This window comes from Pseudopodoces humilis, chromosome 4 (assembly GCF_049639895.1).
Source record: "Pseudopodoces humilis isolate 2021_Gansu_Grassland_sample_001 chromosome 4, ASM4963989v1, whole genome shotgun sequence".
Taxonomy (NCBI): Eukaryota; Metazoa; Chordata; class Aves; order Passeriformes; family Paridae; genus Pseudopodoces; species Pseudopodoces humilis.
This window is the reverse complement of record NC_142203.1, coordinates 8,840,719-8,857,424: the sequence shown is the minus strand read 5'-3', so window position 1 is coordinate 8,857,424 and position 16,706 is coordinate 8,840,719. Positions and strand designations below refer to the sequence as shown.

Genomic DNA, 16,706 nt, shown 5'->3' with positions numbered 1-16,706 from the left:
TAAATTCAAAATCCTAATTTAACATTGAATTCTTGATTCTAGTTGAACAGAGCTGATTATTACTTCAAGATTGCCATTGCTATCTTGCTTGCTTGCTTGCTATCATTGCATGGCTTGCTTGCTGCCTTGCTTAAGAGGAATATAATTATATTCTGTGTTTCATAGGGGCTTACAGAAGCAAACATGTCTCCCAGGTTTACAGATACAGCATAGGACAGAAGTTAAATTGGTATCTTCTCAGGGCTTCCACCCAGAGGGCTTGGGTCTACCCTAGGTAATCTGATTGCTTCAGGAAGTTAAAACAGGAGTTTCAGTGCAGGATGAGGTTCATTTGATTTAAGACTTCCAAGCACAAAATATCTACAGCTACTTCCCAAGAGAAAACTGTTTCCCAAACAAAACTTTGAACAGGCTCTGATTTGGCAGTTTGACAGTTGTTTTAATGCTGGTGAAATTACTTCCCTGATCCCAGAAGAATCCTCACTGTGCCTCAAGCATATCCTTAAATTCTAACTCATATGTTATTAGGGCTAATTGATGTACTAGAAATCATAGAATTACCAGCTTGGTCACAAAAATAAGTAGGAATCATTCCTTTGATGAATACATCTGCTTAGGAAACAAAGTTAGTGTAGAATTAGCTAATTCTGGCAATTAATCAAACACAACTCTCCTTCAATATCTAGATACATATCGTGTAACTCCTATTTTAGGACTAGCCACTTTTGTAAACCACTATGCACAAAACTTCACCTGTCCCTAAGGCTCTTGACTCAAAAGCACACCTCCATAGCAAAACCAGTAAAATACCATTGTTTCATGTTGCAGGCCTGCGGTTCAGCCTGAAACTTTAAAATTATTCCTGTTTTGAAGAGTGGACTTGCCATTACTTCCATTCATCTGCAAAAGCTTTCTGGTATGCTTCAGTAGACTGCCAAATCAAAAAAACACTAATCTCAGACTCTCAACACGCTAGACATATATCCCTCCCCCTGGTAAAATGTTATGCTCACTCCCCCCACCTTCACGCTGGTTATTTGGAACTAAAATGGAGTGAAAAAGGAGAGAAGGTGAGGCTTCCTCCCGTACTGGGCGGTTACCACTGGGAACTCCCAGTGCCAGTCCCGGGGCCACCTCTCCCTGTTTCTCCACCCTGCCTTCTTTGGGCAAGCAATTGAAGGTGAGCTGTGCCTCTCGGTGCCCTCTGGACTCAGCTGGGAGGGTGGTTTCTCCAGGGCATTGGCCATTCTTTCCTCCTCTCGCTGGGACAGCTACTGACCACGGTGTCTCCCTCCCCGCAGCTTGCGACACAGCGAGGGCAACCAGCTCCCGTTCCGAAGCTGTCTCTAGCCTGCCACCACCGTCAGCATGGCCACGAGGGCAGAGTGGAGCTGCCCCATCTGCCGCGAAGCCTCGGGCAACATCGCCTTCGTGGGCTCCTGCCTGCACCAGTTCTGCCGGGGCTGCATCGTGCGCTGGGCCAGGAAGAACCCGTCGTGCCCCCTGTGCAGGCAGGCTGTTCACACTATCATCTACCCGGCGCCGCCCGACCAGGGCTTCGTGGAGATGGCTGTGCCGCACCCCTCGGTGCCCTGGAGAGGCGGCCCGCGGGAGGAGCCGGGCACCGCGGGGCCGCAGCCCGGGGGCCTCGTGGCGGGGTTCCCTCCCGAGACCTGGGCGCTTTTGTTCCGCAACTACGCCGAGATCCTGCGGCCTCTGGAGCAGTGGCTGAACGAGGTGCTGTGCGGGGCCTGCTGGTGGGACGTGGCTTTCGCGCAGGGTAGGATCGTGGCCAGCCTGTGTCGCTACGGGCTGCACGAGGAGGCCTTGGAGCGGGAGCTGCAGCCCTTCCTGCAGGAGCAGACGCCCACCTTCGTGAGGCAGCTCATCCAGGTGGCTTGTGACCAGTGCAGCGAGCTGGCGTGGCGCCACATGGGCACGGCTCCCCAGCAGGCCAGCCCCGTCCCTGTCGCCTTGCCTGGCACCAGCGGGGCCCAGGAGGAGCGCCGTGAGGGGCAGGGGCAGGCCGAGACCGAGACCGAGGCCGAGACCGAGACCGAGGCCGAGACCGAGGCCGAGCCCTCGGGCGCCGGGCAGAGCGGCGGCTGCCGCCCCGGGGCCTCCTGCCCGTCCGGGAGGCGCAGAGGCGGCGGCCGCCCGAAGGGCACCGGAGCAGCCCACAAGAAGTCGTGCCGCCGGCAGAACTAGGGTGCTGTGGCAGCAGCAGGAGAAACGGGGCCGGGATAGCAATGGGGATTGACTTAAAAGTAGAGAAATTTTGTAAAAAAGTCAAAGCAAAACAAAATAGCCAAAAAACCCCCAGAGCAACTTAGAAAACCGCGTGGAAGCCTTAGTCTGTTACTACAAGCCTTGCATGTGGCATTGCCAGTGCTGTCACCCAGATGCCTTCTCCTGGTGTTGTGCACACCTTGCCCCTTGTGTATGTGTCCTGCAACTTCCACGTTGCCTGCCAAAGGTTGAAGCCCAAATCCATCTGTCAGAATGTATTTCTCACGGTTTCTTCAAGAGATTGTAATATTGCTGTCTCAAGTCTTATTCCAGTGTGTGTGTCTGTTAGCAAATCGATGAATTCTAGACAAACAGAATTCTCCGTTTTACTGCTGTTTGACTTTAACTTCAGCTGTGTTTGGTGATCTTTTTTGAGGTAGTGATCAAGACATTTAAATGTATTTTAAAATGTATTTAAGTCTAAATGTATTTAGACTTATCTCCTTTCAAATATTTTATGTGAATTCTTCCTTGTAGGCATCCTGTGAGTGTGAAGACTTAGTTATTTCTATCAAGAGATGAATGTACTGATAATAATTCAGCAAGAGATCTTTAATGGTTTTTCTTACTTAAAGTAGAAGTCTCTGTGACAAATGTTTGAAACTGAGATTTTATTCAATAAAACAGCAATAATTCTGGAAAAAAAAAGGTTTTGAGCCTTGATTTGCCTATATATGAAATGATCAAAGCTGTACCTCTCTGCCTTTTTTACCTGAAGGAGTGTCCGCCTCCCAGCTTTCAGTGGCTGCAGCTTGTATGTGTCAGCCTCAGTCTGCTCAAATCAGAGGCAAAATTCCCAGCTCCTCAACACTGGAAGACTGCACCCACAGTTAGTGAAATCATTCTCTTGGACAAAACTAAGAAGTCACAGAAGTGTTCACAGATCCCTAGCATTAAAGTAAAAAAATACCCATAAAGAATTTCAGTAGTAATGTTTTATTAGTAGTTTCATTTCTGCTCTTTGTCTTTTCCTACAAGTTCATATTTAAACTTTCATACTAATTTTTTTTTTGTATGTTAGCACTGCAGCATCATTCACAGTTGTGTTGCTTGCACTACTGAGAGTTACTTGAACAATTTTCTTAATTGGGTCTTTCTTTAATAAATACATTTTGCACTAGCACACCTAAATGGTAGCACTAACAGAGCACTTGTAATAAAACTGGATTTCTGTATAAATTCCCATTTCCCCTTCTAGATACTTTGAATATCTGTTTGAAGTTTTATTAGTTTCCATTCATTCCATTCCATTTATCAGTTTCCATTCTCTCCTCCTGCTAAGGAATATAGCATTTAACAGATTTACTTGTCTCTGAAAAGTGAAAAACTCTGTGGATCTCATTGGCTGAATAAGAGTGGAAAGCACTGTCTGCTTCTCCCTTATTGATTTTCAGTGGAATTTTCCAGGCTTTGAGAACTACTATAGTGAATAACCCATGTATTGCCCTTGATGATGATGATACTTGGGGTGCTTATGTGAGGTTCACTTTGTGCTATTAGTGTTCTCAATAATTTTAAGGTTCTTTAAATGGTGTATTTATTATATAAATTTTTTTTCTGAAATTACAAGATAGTGCAGGATTATGCTTAACACTATTAGATCTAAATTCCTCAAACTGTGCTTTCTGCTGTCTTCCTGCCTTACTCACACCAAGTAGTTACACAATTCACAAGCAATTATATTTCTTCTACCTATTCTGAGTGCTGGGAGTTGTGTGGAAGTCTTGATAACAAATGTGAGGCTGTTTCAAAGAGATTAATTAGAATAAAGTAAGTTTCAGAAGCAGAACACTTCCAGAGAGGACACGCCTGATACAAGGCGTGAGATGGCAGAAATGGTTCCAGCAAATTATAACATACTGAGGTTCATAAGATAAAAGATTGGTGAAATTAGTTAACTTCCTCCATTAGCTTATAGAGGAAGGACACTGAAGTAAAAAAATAATCTCCCAAGCCACAGTAATGCAAAAATGTAGATGTCTGTGTCAGGGACGTGTGTCACCTTATGCCAGAGTAGACACATGAGCAGTAAGTAGGGCGGGGCAGATTAACAGAACAGGCAGAGAAAGCAGGTCTGGCTTTCCTTTTTTGATGTGGTGAAAAAAAGAAATCAAATTGGAAGGCACATGTTGCATGTGATAGCGGGTGACAATTACAATACAACCACATGTATACTGCCGAAGAGAAATATACCCACAAATAATTAAGTCACCAAATTATGTTTTAGAAACTTTGTTTTGATGACACTACTTTGAAGACTTTCGACCTTTCAGGAAAGAAGAAATGGCATAGAGTTGAAGGACAGAGTTGATTCTAATATTCTGACAAGGGGGCTTTCCAAAGACTATAATAGCTCCCCAGCGCCTTTCCAATGGTGGCAGTGGTGGATGATACCTGCCTGTGAGTTATCTGTGGTGATCAGAAGTTTGAATGGGAATTGTTCGGGAATGTTCTAATTAAGAACAGTAATGTGCTGTGAAGGATAAAATTTTTCAAGAAAATTACCCATTAAATGTTGTAGTTGATAGCCTGAAATCTATCTTTTCCCATCTTTTAGTTGTGATTCTCCCCCCACCCCCAGCTTCTCTTTCTCCTAATTGTTTACCTGGCGTCAAGTTACCATGGTTACTGAAGTTTCTCTCCTCAGCCCCACGGCGAGAGGCCGGATAGAGTAAAGAGAGGACCCCGCTGGCATTTCCAGCTGCTTGAAGTTTCTTTAGCCCAGGAAAGCACGGGGTTGGGAGAAGAGAACCCTTCTTTCCAACACGGAAGTTTGTAACTTTTTCCTGTCCCAGAATGCCTCTAAACTATGGAAGCTGAGAGGGCATGCTTACCTTGCCTTCCCTTTCTTTCCCCCCTGTGTTGCCAGGAAACCAAGCCCCCCCTCTCTCCTCCTCTGCCCCTCTGTGGAGAATACTCCTACATCTTTGTGGGCATTTGAAGAAGTTGGTGTCTGTTATTTCTTATCTTGGTGTGTGTAGCCTTGATTTGTAGAAAGTTTGTAAGATGTACTAACTGAGAAAAATAATTGGTTCTCTCTCTGATGTTCCCTCCCTCCGAGAAACCCTGTTAAAAGAGACCCCCCCCAGACCCCAAATCCTTTGTCTCTTGTCCTTTGGATTCCCCTTCACAGAAATAAACTGTGGAATGCAAACCAGAGAGAGAGTCCCCCCCTGATTTCTTTACTCGCTCTATAGACTTGGATTCTTGAAGAAAATCAGTGAACCCCACAAACATATGCTGGCTCGAAACTCGAGTGAAGAGAAACCTCATCACTGAGCTAGCCGGGCCACACTCAAGAAGATGGAGTCAATTAAAGAGAGAACTGGCTCAAACATTAACCAATGGGAAATATGAGGAACAGGCCATATGCAGTTACGTTCTGCCTTCAGGTCTGTGCTAGTACAAAAACTGCAGTGCTCTTTTTCTTATTTGCAAAGAAAGTGTGGAGTAAACAAAAGGATTTGCTTATCTGTAGATTGGGAAATTTTCCATTAGAGAAAGTAATTTGTGTTTTGCCTATTACTGGTTAAATGAGTAAAGAGAAGTTGTGTGGCAAGGCTACAACTGTAAGGCAGAGGGGCCTTTGTCCTCTCCTTAGACCTGGTCAGACAAGTTGCTTCATCATTCACCACTTCCCTTCCCTCATCTTTGAGCTGCACAAAAGTTGTGAAAGCATGGCTGCTGATAGTCAGCCTAAGGACAGGTTTTCTCTTCATGTGCTTCTCCCACAGCGATCTGAGCTTCCATCAAGCCAAGTTTGTTAAACTTTAGAGAGCATGGTGTAGTCTTTGAAATGGAAGAAGTTCTAATAGCCTGACAAATGAGTGTTGTTATTCTTCACTGCTGATTGCTGAGACTTTATAATAAGCTAGAAATTGTTGTGGTCCTCCTTTGGAAAGGAAAAAGGTGCAGGAAAAACAGGGTTGCAAAGTGATGTGCCATTTTCAGTCATTCAATGAAGAGGAGGGCTACTACATCAGGTTTCTAACAGAGAATCATAAATCCTTTCATTTTTGCCTTCTGGTGGCCTTCAAATGAGAAAGGGTAACAAGGGGCAGAGCTTCTTGGTTAACAGGTCTGGTTTTTACTATCAGATTACCTGAAGTTCCCTGGTGAACTTCAGTGAAGTTCATCAGTGAAGGCGTCAAGACTGCCTGTCTACAATTGCAGTGTGGTGGTTCCTCAGGAGTGATGGTGCTGATGCAGCCCATTCCTGAAAACTCAGTGCTGTGGGCTGTGCATCTGTAGGATCCATATACAGATACTCTGTGAGGTTTCCATGATCAAGCATGGCAGAAGATTCCATGTGCTTTTTGCAGAAGCTTCCTGACATCCAGCTCAACATCTGCCCTGAACTGCTGACTTGATGAACTGGGTCTAATGACCCATGATTTAATTTTACTGCAGATTAAATATTGACAACCCAGAAGTGATGGTTTCTGTTGGCACCTTGATAAATGTTTATGGCTTGATGTGTGGAATGTGAGAGCAGCTGTCCTCCTTAATGCTACTTTGGAAGCGGAAAATAAAGTCTTGCAAAGATTGTGGTGAACAGGATATCAGTGTGAATGTTGCCACATAGTGCTAATTAGATGCTGAAGTTGTGATGGGTTTTGTGGTACATATCCTGCCATTAATTTGTATGCTTTTCAGAGCTTTTGCGGAAAAGATATGCTATTGAGGTTAAACCATTAACACAAAATACAGACCAAAATATCTTGCTCTGTTTTACAATTCACAGTATTGAAAGCTAATTAGGCACCTTTGCAAAGCACCAGGAAAAAAAAAAATCTGATGCATTTTGCTGGATTAAATGGCAAATCCAACCCTTAGTGTGTGGATGTGGACTCATGGTATTAATCAGCATCCTGGTAATTGCAGTGAAGTTACATAGATGGTTATATCGATACCAAATGCAGCCAAGGGTTCAGGGATCAAAGTCCCACAAGAGGAGTCATGACAAAGAAATGAAACAATCCTGGAGTAAAATAGCTTGTCTTGAGAGCTGTTCCCCAGCCTGCAGAAGGGGGAGAAAGATAATTTGATTTGAGTAATCAGTTTTGTGCATATTCATGGGATTGTTAGAAAATACATGTGATTTCTGCTTTAAAGACAGACTGTGGAGAAGTTACAGAAGGAGGGGAACATTTGTGCTCTGCTCAAAGGCAGCTACTTTGATCTGACACCAACTGTTACCTTTAAGACCAGACCTTATGGTTCAGTGACAGCTGCAATAAAGATGTCATTCTGGAAAACATGAATGTCTTAAAATCCGCAGTTTAAAATTTGGTTGAGTTACATACAGAATATTTCACAATATTTTACTTGAGTGTGTGTGAGTGTATTTTTACCAGCTGTGTGTTAGAGCTTCTCTTTGCTTTTTCCTTATCCCTGAAACTGAGCACTTCTGTTATCTGACCTGCAGCTTTGGCTTAGGTCATGGTGCTAGAAGTGTTTTTCATACCTTTAAGCATTAGGTTATATGTAGTTCTTCAGAGATTTCTGTGTTTGCTCCATAAAGTAGTACCATTTCCATGTGACATCTTTTGCACTGACAAATCTTACTCAGATGCCATGTAAATATCTGCAGGAAAGTGTGTATCTTTCCACAATTGCCCTCAGATGCTCATCAGTATCCCTGCTTGTTCTTAACCATGCGTGGATCATGTAATTGATTCATACCATGTGTTTGATTAGGTCGCCTTTGGTGGTTTATTTCCTTTTTCATAAGTTGTTTCACAGAGATAATCTTAGGTTTTTCATAGGCAGCAGTCGCTGTACACCCAAGAGGTAGCTTTGCAACACCTTCAGTCTGTCACCTTCAGTGAAACACCTGGAGTTCACTGGACAGTCCAGACTTTGACAAGTGACTTTGCATTTCTCAGAGCTGATTCTTTGTTTTGTTTTGGTTTTTTTTATTTTTTTTGTGTGAGTGTGTGTATTTTTGGGGGGAGGGGTTTAGTTGGGTTTTTTGTGGGTTTTTTTTTGTAATTTCTGCAACTCTGTCAAGCTTGCCACATCTATGGCTATAAAGAGTTGAGACTTTTAACAGAACTTAAGCCAACTAATGACAACACTGCCACATAAAAATTGTTTCATCACACCTCCAATTTACAGCAGATACTTCAATGGATGTGTTTGGGTACTGTCCTGGGGTGACTTTATGGTGCTTGTATCCCAACTCACCTTGTTTATGTTACATATTAAGTTCTGCACCTCTAAGACTGGCTCAGAGAGCAAAGCGGGGGAAGAAGAAGCTGCAGTTTTGTGTCAGAAAGCCCTCACTGCCCCACGTCCTGCTCCTGGACTGTGTTGTCTGCAGTACAGACAGAGGGACAGATATCTCCTTTGCTTCTAGTTAGTTTTTAGCTAGTTGAGGTAGAGAAGTTCCCTGGACTGTTATTTTCCCTTTTTCTTGCATCTGTTCAAACCTGCTCTGAACTGAAAAACACCCAGACAAACCCTGGGAGCTCACAACTGTGGCCCACCGGGTCCTGGGCCTTGGCACTTTCCAGTGTCAGAGGGACTGATAAGAACCTGAGTGAGCTGAGCTACACCCCATGACAAGGACTTTTCTGGATTTGCCATCTCATCGAACAGTGAGAGGTTTATTGATTAATATTACTCATTTTTTATGCTTGTGGATACTTTGCTTGTTGAATAAACAGTTTTTTTCACTTTTCTCCAAGGAAATACTTTCCCAAACCAGTTGGGGGAAAGGCTGTTTCAATTTGCTTTCTGGAGGGACCCAGAAATTTGCTTTCTGGAGGGACCCCATCCAGAGGTTTTCTCCCAAATTTGCCCCGAACCAGGACAGGTATTTCAGTGTCATCCGAACCATTGCTTTTTTGGGATGAATTGGGCAGCTGCACTATCCAGGCTGTCCAGCACTGAACCTCTCGGTAGCTGATGCTGTGGAAGCTGGTGGCACAAGCTCCTGCACCAGGGCAGAGTGCATTAGAGAGTGCCTTAGGAATAGCACACCTTTACAAGGAGACTGCCTTCTTTTCCCAGCAAGAAGCAGTTCTTCATTGTAACAACTGACATTTTTCCAGGTTTGATGAAACAAATATGCATAATCTAATACTAATCTGCATGTGGAGACTGTTTCAGTCAATGGTTGGAACATGGTGGTGGCTAAGAGCTTTCTTGGTTCAAGGGGTGTCCTTTTTTAGGTCAGTAGACTTTGGGCTATGCATGTGAAACTTTCTCCCAAGCAGAGAACATGTAGGGTGACTATTAGTAAAACTTTCTGAATTTTTTCCACTGAAGATGTTCTATGAGTGGCTGTCGTCACTGCTGGTATTTCTGTTAATGAGTAGCATCTGACAGTGTCTGACATTCCTGTCTGCCTGAACATTTGGACAGTGCCAGAGTGGAAAAGAGCAGAGGAAAGGTAGTTCCTTTTCTTTAGAAAGAAAAGTAGAATGGCTGTGTTTGATGAGAAAGAACAAGATCTCTTTGCATGAGACCCTGAGATCCCAGGAGAGAGTCTCCTTGCTTGGCAAAGTGAGACAGAACAGAAGGGGGAAAACACTGGGGAATCCTGATGGGTTTTTTGCCTATGGTAGGCAGGGAGTGTCTTCAGGAAGGTGGTCTCAGTCTCATCTGATTTTCCCCAAACTGCTAGTTTGAAGAAAGGACCATTTCTGCTTCTTCCAAATAAGGCTGGTGCTCAGGTCTCTTCATCATTTGTACACTTGTCATGGAGTTACTTTACCTTTAAGAAAGTTTAAGTTGCTGGGATCTGCCTGGCGTCTTTTCTCCTGACCAATTATCGGTCATTGCTGAGAATTGACAGCAGTTTAGGCCATTGAAAAGTGGGATCAACTTGTGAACCCTACCTTAAAGTGTAAAACCAGAGCTCTCTTGGTTCTCTTTGTTTCCTGGCTGGGAAGGGCGGCAGAGCCCCAGGCTTCCCGTTCCCTGCCCAGGCCATGCGGCCGGGCGGGGACTGGGCTGGGCCCAGCGTCTCCCGACCGGGGGATGCAGGCCCTGTGGAGGGGGTTTTCTCCGGGCTCCGGCCGGGCCGGGCCGAGCCGATCTCTGGCTCGGCTGCAGGTTTTTTGCTGTGGCTGGATTCACTGGAGACTGCTGAGTGAAGAAGGAGAGAGGGCTCTGGGCCTGCAGCGGGCTGGGCGCGGCGACTGCACTCTCCAGAGCAGCCATGAGGAGCTTTCCATCGCAGACGGCTCCAGCTCCTGCACCGGCCGAAGCCACAGAACTACCTACAACAGCCTGGGCAAGATTTTAACTCTTTCATTTCCCAGATGAGACTTGCGGATTAATCTTTTTATCCAGACAGAGAAAAGAGAGTGATCAACATGAAAAGAGACTTTATAAACTACTAGTGACAGGAAAGAAAAGAAAAGGTAGAGAATTAAGAAGATGCTTTAATTAAGCTGAAATATCTTTCTGTTAAAACTATGGAAATGGACAATAAGGTCTTGAAAACGCTCCTTTAATTCATGACAGTATATAGGGAGGAATAGAGTGTTCAAAGTGTAAATTTTGAGTAAAAAGTAGAGTAATTATGGTACAGTGAAGTGCTGGAAGATTTGAAGCCTTGAGAGGCAATGAGAAAACTGTTTTCTGGTGAAGCTCACAGAAACAGATGAAGAAGACTTTTTGCCTTTGAATAACTTATCCTTAAAAATCCCATCCCTAGACTCATGGCCCATACACACTTGGGATGTGAAAATGGGAGGAGTGGGCTCTAATAACAGCAGCTCTGGGCAGCTAACATTAGAGCAATGGAAAACTATAAGAAAAATAGTTTTTCTTGTGAGAAACTCCATAAATTAACAGGAAGAAACTTCTGTTTCTCTATAAAGACTGGTGAAAAGACTGTAGCAAGAATTGGGACTGTTTTAACCATCAAAGTTCCAAAGGTTTTGTCTCTTTTGTCATGTGAACAAGGGAATAGTGGGTAGACAGGGGATGAAAAGGTTTTTCTGGAAGTTTATTCTGGTGTTCTTATTGTAGTTTGTCAATAAACTTCCTTTCTTTTTCCCTTTTAAGTTTTATGCCTGTTTTGCTCTTGTTCTAATCCATATCTCACAGCAAGAAATAAGTAATTTTCTTAGTTATTGGTTTAAAACCACGACAACACTAAATATTCCAGTGGAGCTCCACCTCAGGAAGCAAGAGTCACCTTTGCTGGGCCATGAGGAGCCAAGACACAGCAGAAAGTGCTGGGGCAGGAGCTGGGGGTGCTGCACTTGTCCTTCAACTTTATTGCTTCCTGGAGCTGCTGAATCTCACTTCCACTGGTGCCTCATTCTCCCCATCTGAAAACTGTGGAAAGTAAGGTGTCCTTGAGGACTTTGTCATTTCCAGAGAAAAGTGCAGTGAAAGAGATGGCTATTTTAGTGCTTTTGATGTTAAATGCCAACTGCTCAAAATATGCTGCTGGAAACCCCACGGTTCCAAAAAGCTGCACTTCTTTAGTGTTACATGCTAAGTGGGGAGAGTGGGAAGGCCAAGAATAATAGGTAACAAGTGAGGAATAATATCATTTTGGGCTTGCAAGGTCCAGGTAATGTCAGTGTTACTTGGTGCACATCATCATGGGGGATGAGTACTGCTCATGCTTGTCTGTCTGTGCACAATAAGCAGGAGAAGTGGAACATGGTCAGTGTAATTCACTTATGACATACTGATGTGGAGAGAAAATAGATAATTTAATCCATGGAGATTTTCCATTTGATGCTTTGTGAAGGAGGACATAGGGTTGCAAAGCTAAGATGGTTTCAAGAGACAAAAATCTTGAAATAAAAAAATGTCTTTCTAAAGGGTCAATGCTGCTGGCTTGAAAAAAGCAAGATTGCATGCCCAGTTAGCCTGCTCTAGTCTGGCAGAAAAAGAAAAAATCAACCTGTTTATTTATTTATTTATCTTTGAAGTGATTTGGTGTAATAAAAAATAAAGCTTTTGCTCCTCAGGGCCATTTTTCAACAACAAAAACCACACATACAGCCAAAATGTTTGGACCAGCTCCACATGAATCTCTTTTTACTATTATTGGGCTTTTGAACTTAGAGTGTAATTTCTGATGTCTTATTTCAGAGTTATCAGCTGAAAATAGCTTTTGCTGAACTGATTTCCTGACATGAGATGTTATGGAGGAATTACTTCTAACTGATGCTCTAAGCTACAAAATATAGTGTTTACTGAAATGTCATCATCTGCTTTATGTTTTGAGAACAGTAACCTTTTTTTGAACTGCCAGTTTCACTGTATTTGTAGTTAGTGCTCGTTTCAAAACATTTGGAGAGAAAGAAAGGAGAAAGGCGTATATGCACCAAGAACAGATCTGATGAAGTTGCACAGGAGATTTCTGCTTAAAAGTACTGTTTTTATAGCATGGCAAGTGTCTCAGGCATATGATGACAGGCACAAATGAACATGTTACTTGTGATTTCTGAGCTGAGCAAAGTGAATAACCTCATCGAGGTCAGTGACAATGATGGATGGATCTTCTCAAGACTGTCACAGATTCATTGCAATTCTGCCATCTCTGTCTCTTATGAGGGCCTTCAATCAATAAATGAACAGTGGTAGAATGCACTAGAATTGGGAGTAGAAGTTAACAGAAATTCATGGTCTTTTGTTGGGCCAGAAAATCAACTGTGCAGCTAAATGGCTCTTTTTTGTTCCCTCCTATCAATGTGTTGATAACACACACTCTCCTTCCATGATTTCTGTATCATTCTTTTTGGGGTGCATGACGAGGGTGCACAATGAGAGCAGTGCTGTGGTTTCTGAAGAAGAACTTTCCCTGAAGTGACTCACCCTGGACAAATGTTTTATTTATATACACTCAGTGGTGGTGTGCCACCCAGAGTTTGTACCAGGAGAAAAGGGTTATAAAATAAACTTGAGAGTGTATCTACCAAAACCAGCTACACAGCTTAGGTCACAGGGTATTTAAATTCATTTGTTTTCAAGTGCATCTAATGTAATTTAGCTCTGGACTAAACACAGTCATGGCTGTAGGATAGGATGCTAGGGTTTTTCCTTCATCAAAGATGTGTTCTGTAGATGCGAGAGCATCAGGGAAGACCTGAGCTTTTATCGGCACTGATCTCTTCTCTGTGGTGACCAGTGACAGGAATGGGCATGGCTGGAGCTGTGTTAGGAGAGGTTTAGGCTGGATATAAGGAAGAGGTTCTTCCCCCAGAGAGTGGTGGGCACTGAACAGGCTCCCCAGGGAATGGTCACAGCCCCAAGGCTGACTGAGCTCCAGGAGTATTCACACACCACTTCCAGGCACGGGCTGGGAGTGTTGAGGTGTCCTGTGGAGGGCCAAGATTTGGACTGGATGGTCGCTGTGGCTCTCTTCTAACTGTGTGATTCTTCCAGATTTCTGTCTCCATGCAAAAGAAATCCAGGCACAAATCCCAGACTGGAATGTTGGTGGGCATACACTCTTAGATTTAGAAACAAGCTATAAATTTAGGCTTACAGGCTTACCAGACTTGCATTTTTTTTCCTGTTGGACTAGTTTTGAGGTAAAGCTCTAAATTAACAGATTTTTTTTTTCTCAGTGGAGGAATGCCATGTTGACAGGGTGCTGGTTTCTCCTGGGAGGGTTCTGTTTCATGTAGATCTCTAAGCTGCTCTGGAGTTTACAGGATGAGGGAGAGGCAATATTACTTTGTCAGTCTCTCCCAGGAGGTGATGTTCTGACCCCTTGGCCAGAATTCAATGCAGGCATTTGAAATGAGTCTGGCTTTGTCACTCACTTTATCTGTATCCCATCCCAGATTTATTTCCATCTGTGTGGAAAGAGGAACAGAACCCAAAGGTAGGAGGCACACTCTAGTTAATGAAGTCTCCCGAGGAGCAGAACAGATAATCTCCAGAGATCTCTTTTAATATATCCAGTTATCACTCTGCTTCTCTGGACTTTTGGGTCTTTAGTTGTGTGAAACAGATGAAGCAACACTGGGCCCATGGCTATGGACTGGAATGTCTACAGGCTTGTCTGTTTATTTGCTGACTCTTCTTTGGCCTGCAGTGAAGTGGTGAAGTGGGACTGAAGTTTTACTTTGTTTTTTCTTGATAAGCAAAACTATCAAGTTTCTGCAGAAAAAAACCACCCAGACAGCTGCTTGTTGAGCCATTTATGTAGCTAGTTATTTTCCTGATTCTAGAGAAATAATAGCATCTTCACAAACTGCAATTGTGACAGAGAAGGTTGGAGGGTATTTTAAGACATCATCCAATGAGGTTCCTCACTTTCCTCCACAAACAGCAATCCCACAGACTCTCTGAGTAATTATGTCTTACATTTCTCCTTGATTTCTCTCCTAGACCTTCCTTACTCCAGTTTTAGCTCCTGATTTCTTTGCCAATACTCTTCAAGGAAATTTATTACTCTCTCATGAGAAACTACCTCCTGTGTATTCTCTCTCTACACAAAACTACTGCTGCTCCTTCATCCCTCCATCAGAAGCTGCATTTTGCAGAGCAATCTGTGTTCTGTATTTCCATCAGCTGGTTCACGATTACTAGCTAAAATTGTGTCAAACTGAAATTTAACAGTAGAAGGGGAGCAGGGTAGAAGAGGAACTTGAGGTATCTCACAAGGTCTCATTCCGCCCTGTGCAGTTAGGAAACGGATCACTGACGTCAGGATCCTGCCTTGCTGACTGTTGTCACATTTTATCCTTCTGTCTACCAATACAGGAAAACAAAAAATGTCATTTAACATGTAGGATGATTAAAATAATAAATGACTGTCATATCCAGATAGGAAAAGTATCTCATATATCACTTTAAAGAGCTCTGCAATCCTTTTAACAGACAACACACAGACTGCAAAATGGTTGCAGTAATACTCTTCCTGGCAATATAATCTTGAACTAAAATCAGGAATTCTTCTCTTCCCAGTTTTTTTTTATTTTTAAGTGTGATGGACTCCACCTTCAAAATAAGTATGTGAAAAAAATCCAAATTCTACATCTGCATCTACAATCAAAAGAGTAGGCCTGAATAAAAAAACAAATGCCTTTGGATTTGCAGTATCACTCTGTGCTGGTCCGTTTGCACTATATTCAGGAAACCAGCTAGGTAGTTGTCTCTGCAAACTTACAGGTCATTTTAGACAAATTTCCCTGAACAGCCAGAGTTCTGCTAAATCTAAAATTAATTTAAAATCTATTGTCTTTATCTGTGTGAAAAATACAAAAGTTCCCCTCCTGCTCTGCCCCCCCCTTTACTCCATTTCCTCCTCCATACACTTTTCTTTGTTTTTCAGAGAGATTGGAGCAAAACCTTTTATCTCAAGAGGTAAAGAAATATACAGTCCTTACTGAACAGCAACAACAAAACAATACCAAAACCCTGAGGTCTACAAGAATGAATAATATATGATGCAATTTTCCCCATTAGAAAAGATGAAAATATGAGAAGCAGTCTTGCATTTTGTGCAGTGTTACAGGCATGGATCAATACCAGGCACGATACAAAGCCAGCAAGTGCGTCCGTTATTGTGATCATTTTCCCTTGGAGTTGCCTGTATGAATGGCAGGTTTTCACTAGTACTGCCAGAGACAAGATGTGCTCTGTGCTTGTGTGTGCACACTGCAAGGGAGGAACTAGAGTAGCTGTTATCTCTGTAGTCCCTTTGTGGAGTGTGAATCCTCTTTAAATTTGCAGCATTTGATGCTTGAGGCCTGAAAACCTTAAGTTTAACAAGGATGTCACAGAATCTTTCCATGATCCAGCCCTTCTGTCCCACCATCCTGCACAGGCATCAATTACACTGCTTGGCAACATCTAGGGTTCATTTTATTGCACAGAATTAAACTAGAAAAAATGGATCTGAAAAGTTTCTGAAAGGAATCATGTGGATAAAAGTAGAAGTTTTCCAGTAGTCTTTGGCACATGGGTTGGAAGGCATGAAAACCACTTCAGCTTTGGTTGTTTTCACCTTGCTGAGAAGGCAGTACAGCTTCCCCTTCCCCATCCTCCTTTCCCCTCTCTTTTTTTCTTTCTTCTTTCTTTCTGTTATACCGCTGTTGAATTTTCGTAAGATATCCTTTGTAATTTGTAATTCAATTAATTCCATTGAAGTGGGAATGACTACTACCGGGGTGGGGAATATCTCAATACCTGTTATATCTGTATGTGAGTATATATGTTGTATATATCTGCTATTGTGAGTGCCTGTCATTTGAGTTCACTTCTTTTAAATGTGAACTACAAAAACATCCCCCAAAGGAGACTGAGAGAGGTGCTTCAAAATTTGGTTCTGAGTGTCAGTCTTCTAACACTTCCCCTTGGAAAAGAGTAGTGTCAGTCATAGTGCAGTTCAGCGATCAAAGTTATGGTGGAAAGAACGGAATATTAAACATGGTCCATTTCCTGAGAGTCAGTTTATAATTTGAACATATAAAGTGTTTTCA

General features: G+C 43.0%; 1 protein-coding gene across 2 annotated transcripts in view; it reads left to right on the top strand.

The window, feature by feature from the left end:
• The window catches only part of LOC148184424 (uncharacterized), a 51,800-nt gene extending 48,863 nt beyond the window's left edge, over positions 1-2,937 (top strand). For both annotated transcript variants that reach the window (XM_088054371.1, XM_088054372.1), the window contains exons 6-7: positions 829-916; positions 1,302-2,937. In XM_088054371.1, the coding sequence (XP_087910497.1) occupies positions 1,369-2,208 (840 nt within the window). In that variant the 5' untranslated portion in view covers positions 829-916; positions 1,302-1,368 and the 3' untranslated portion in view covers positions 2,209-2,937. The remainder of the gene's footprint in view (positions 1-828; positions 917-1,301) is intronic.
• The last annotated feature ends 13,769 nt before the right edge of the window (positions 2,938-16,706 follow it).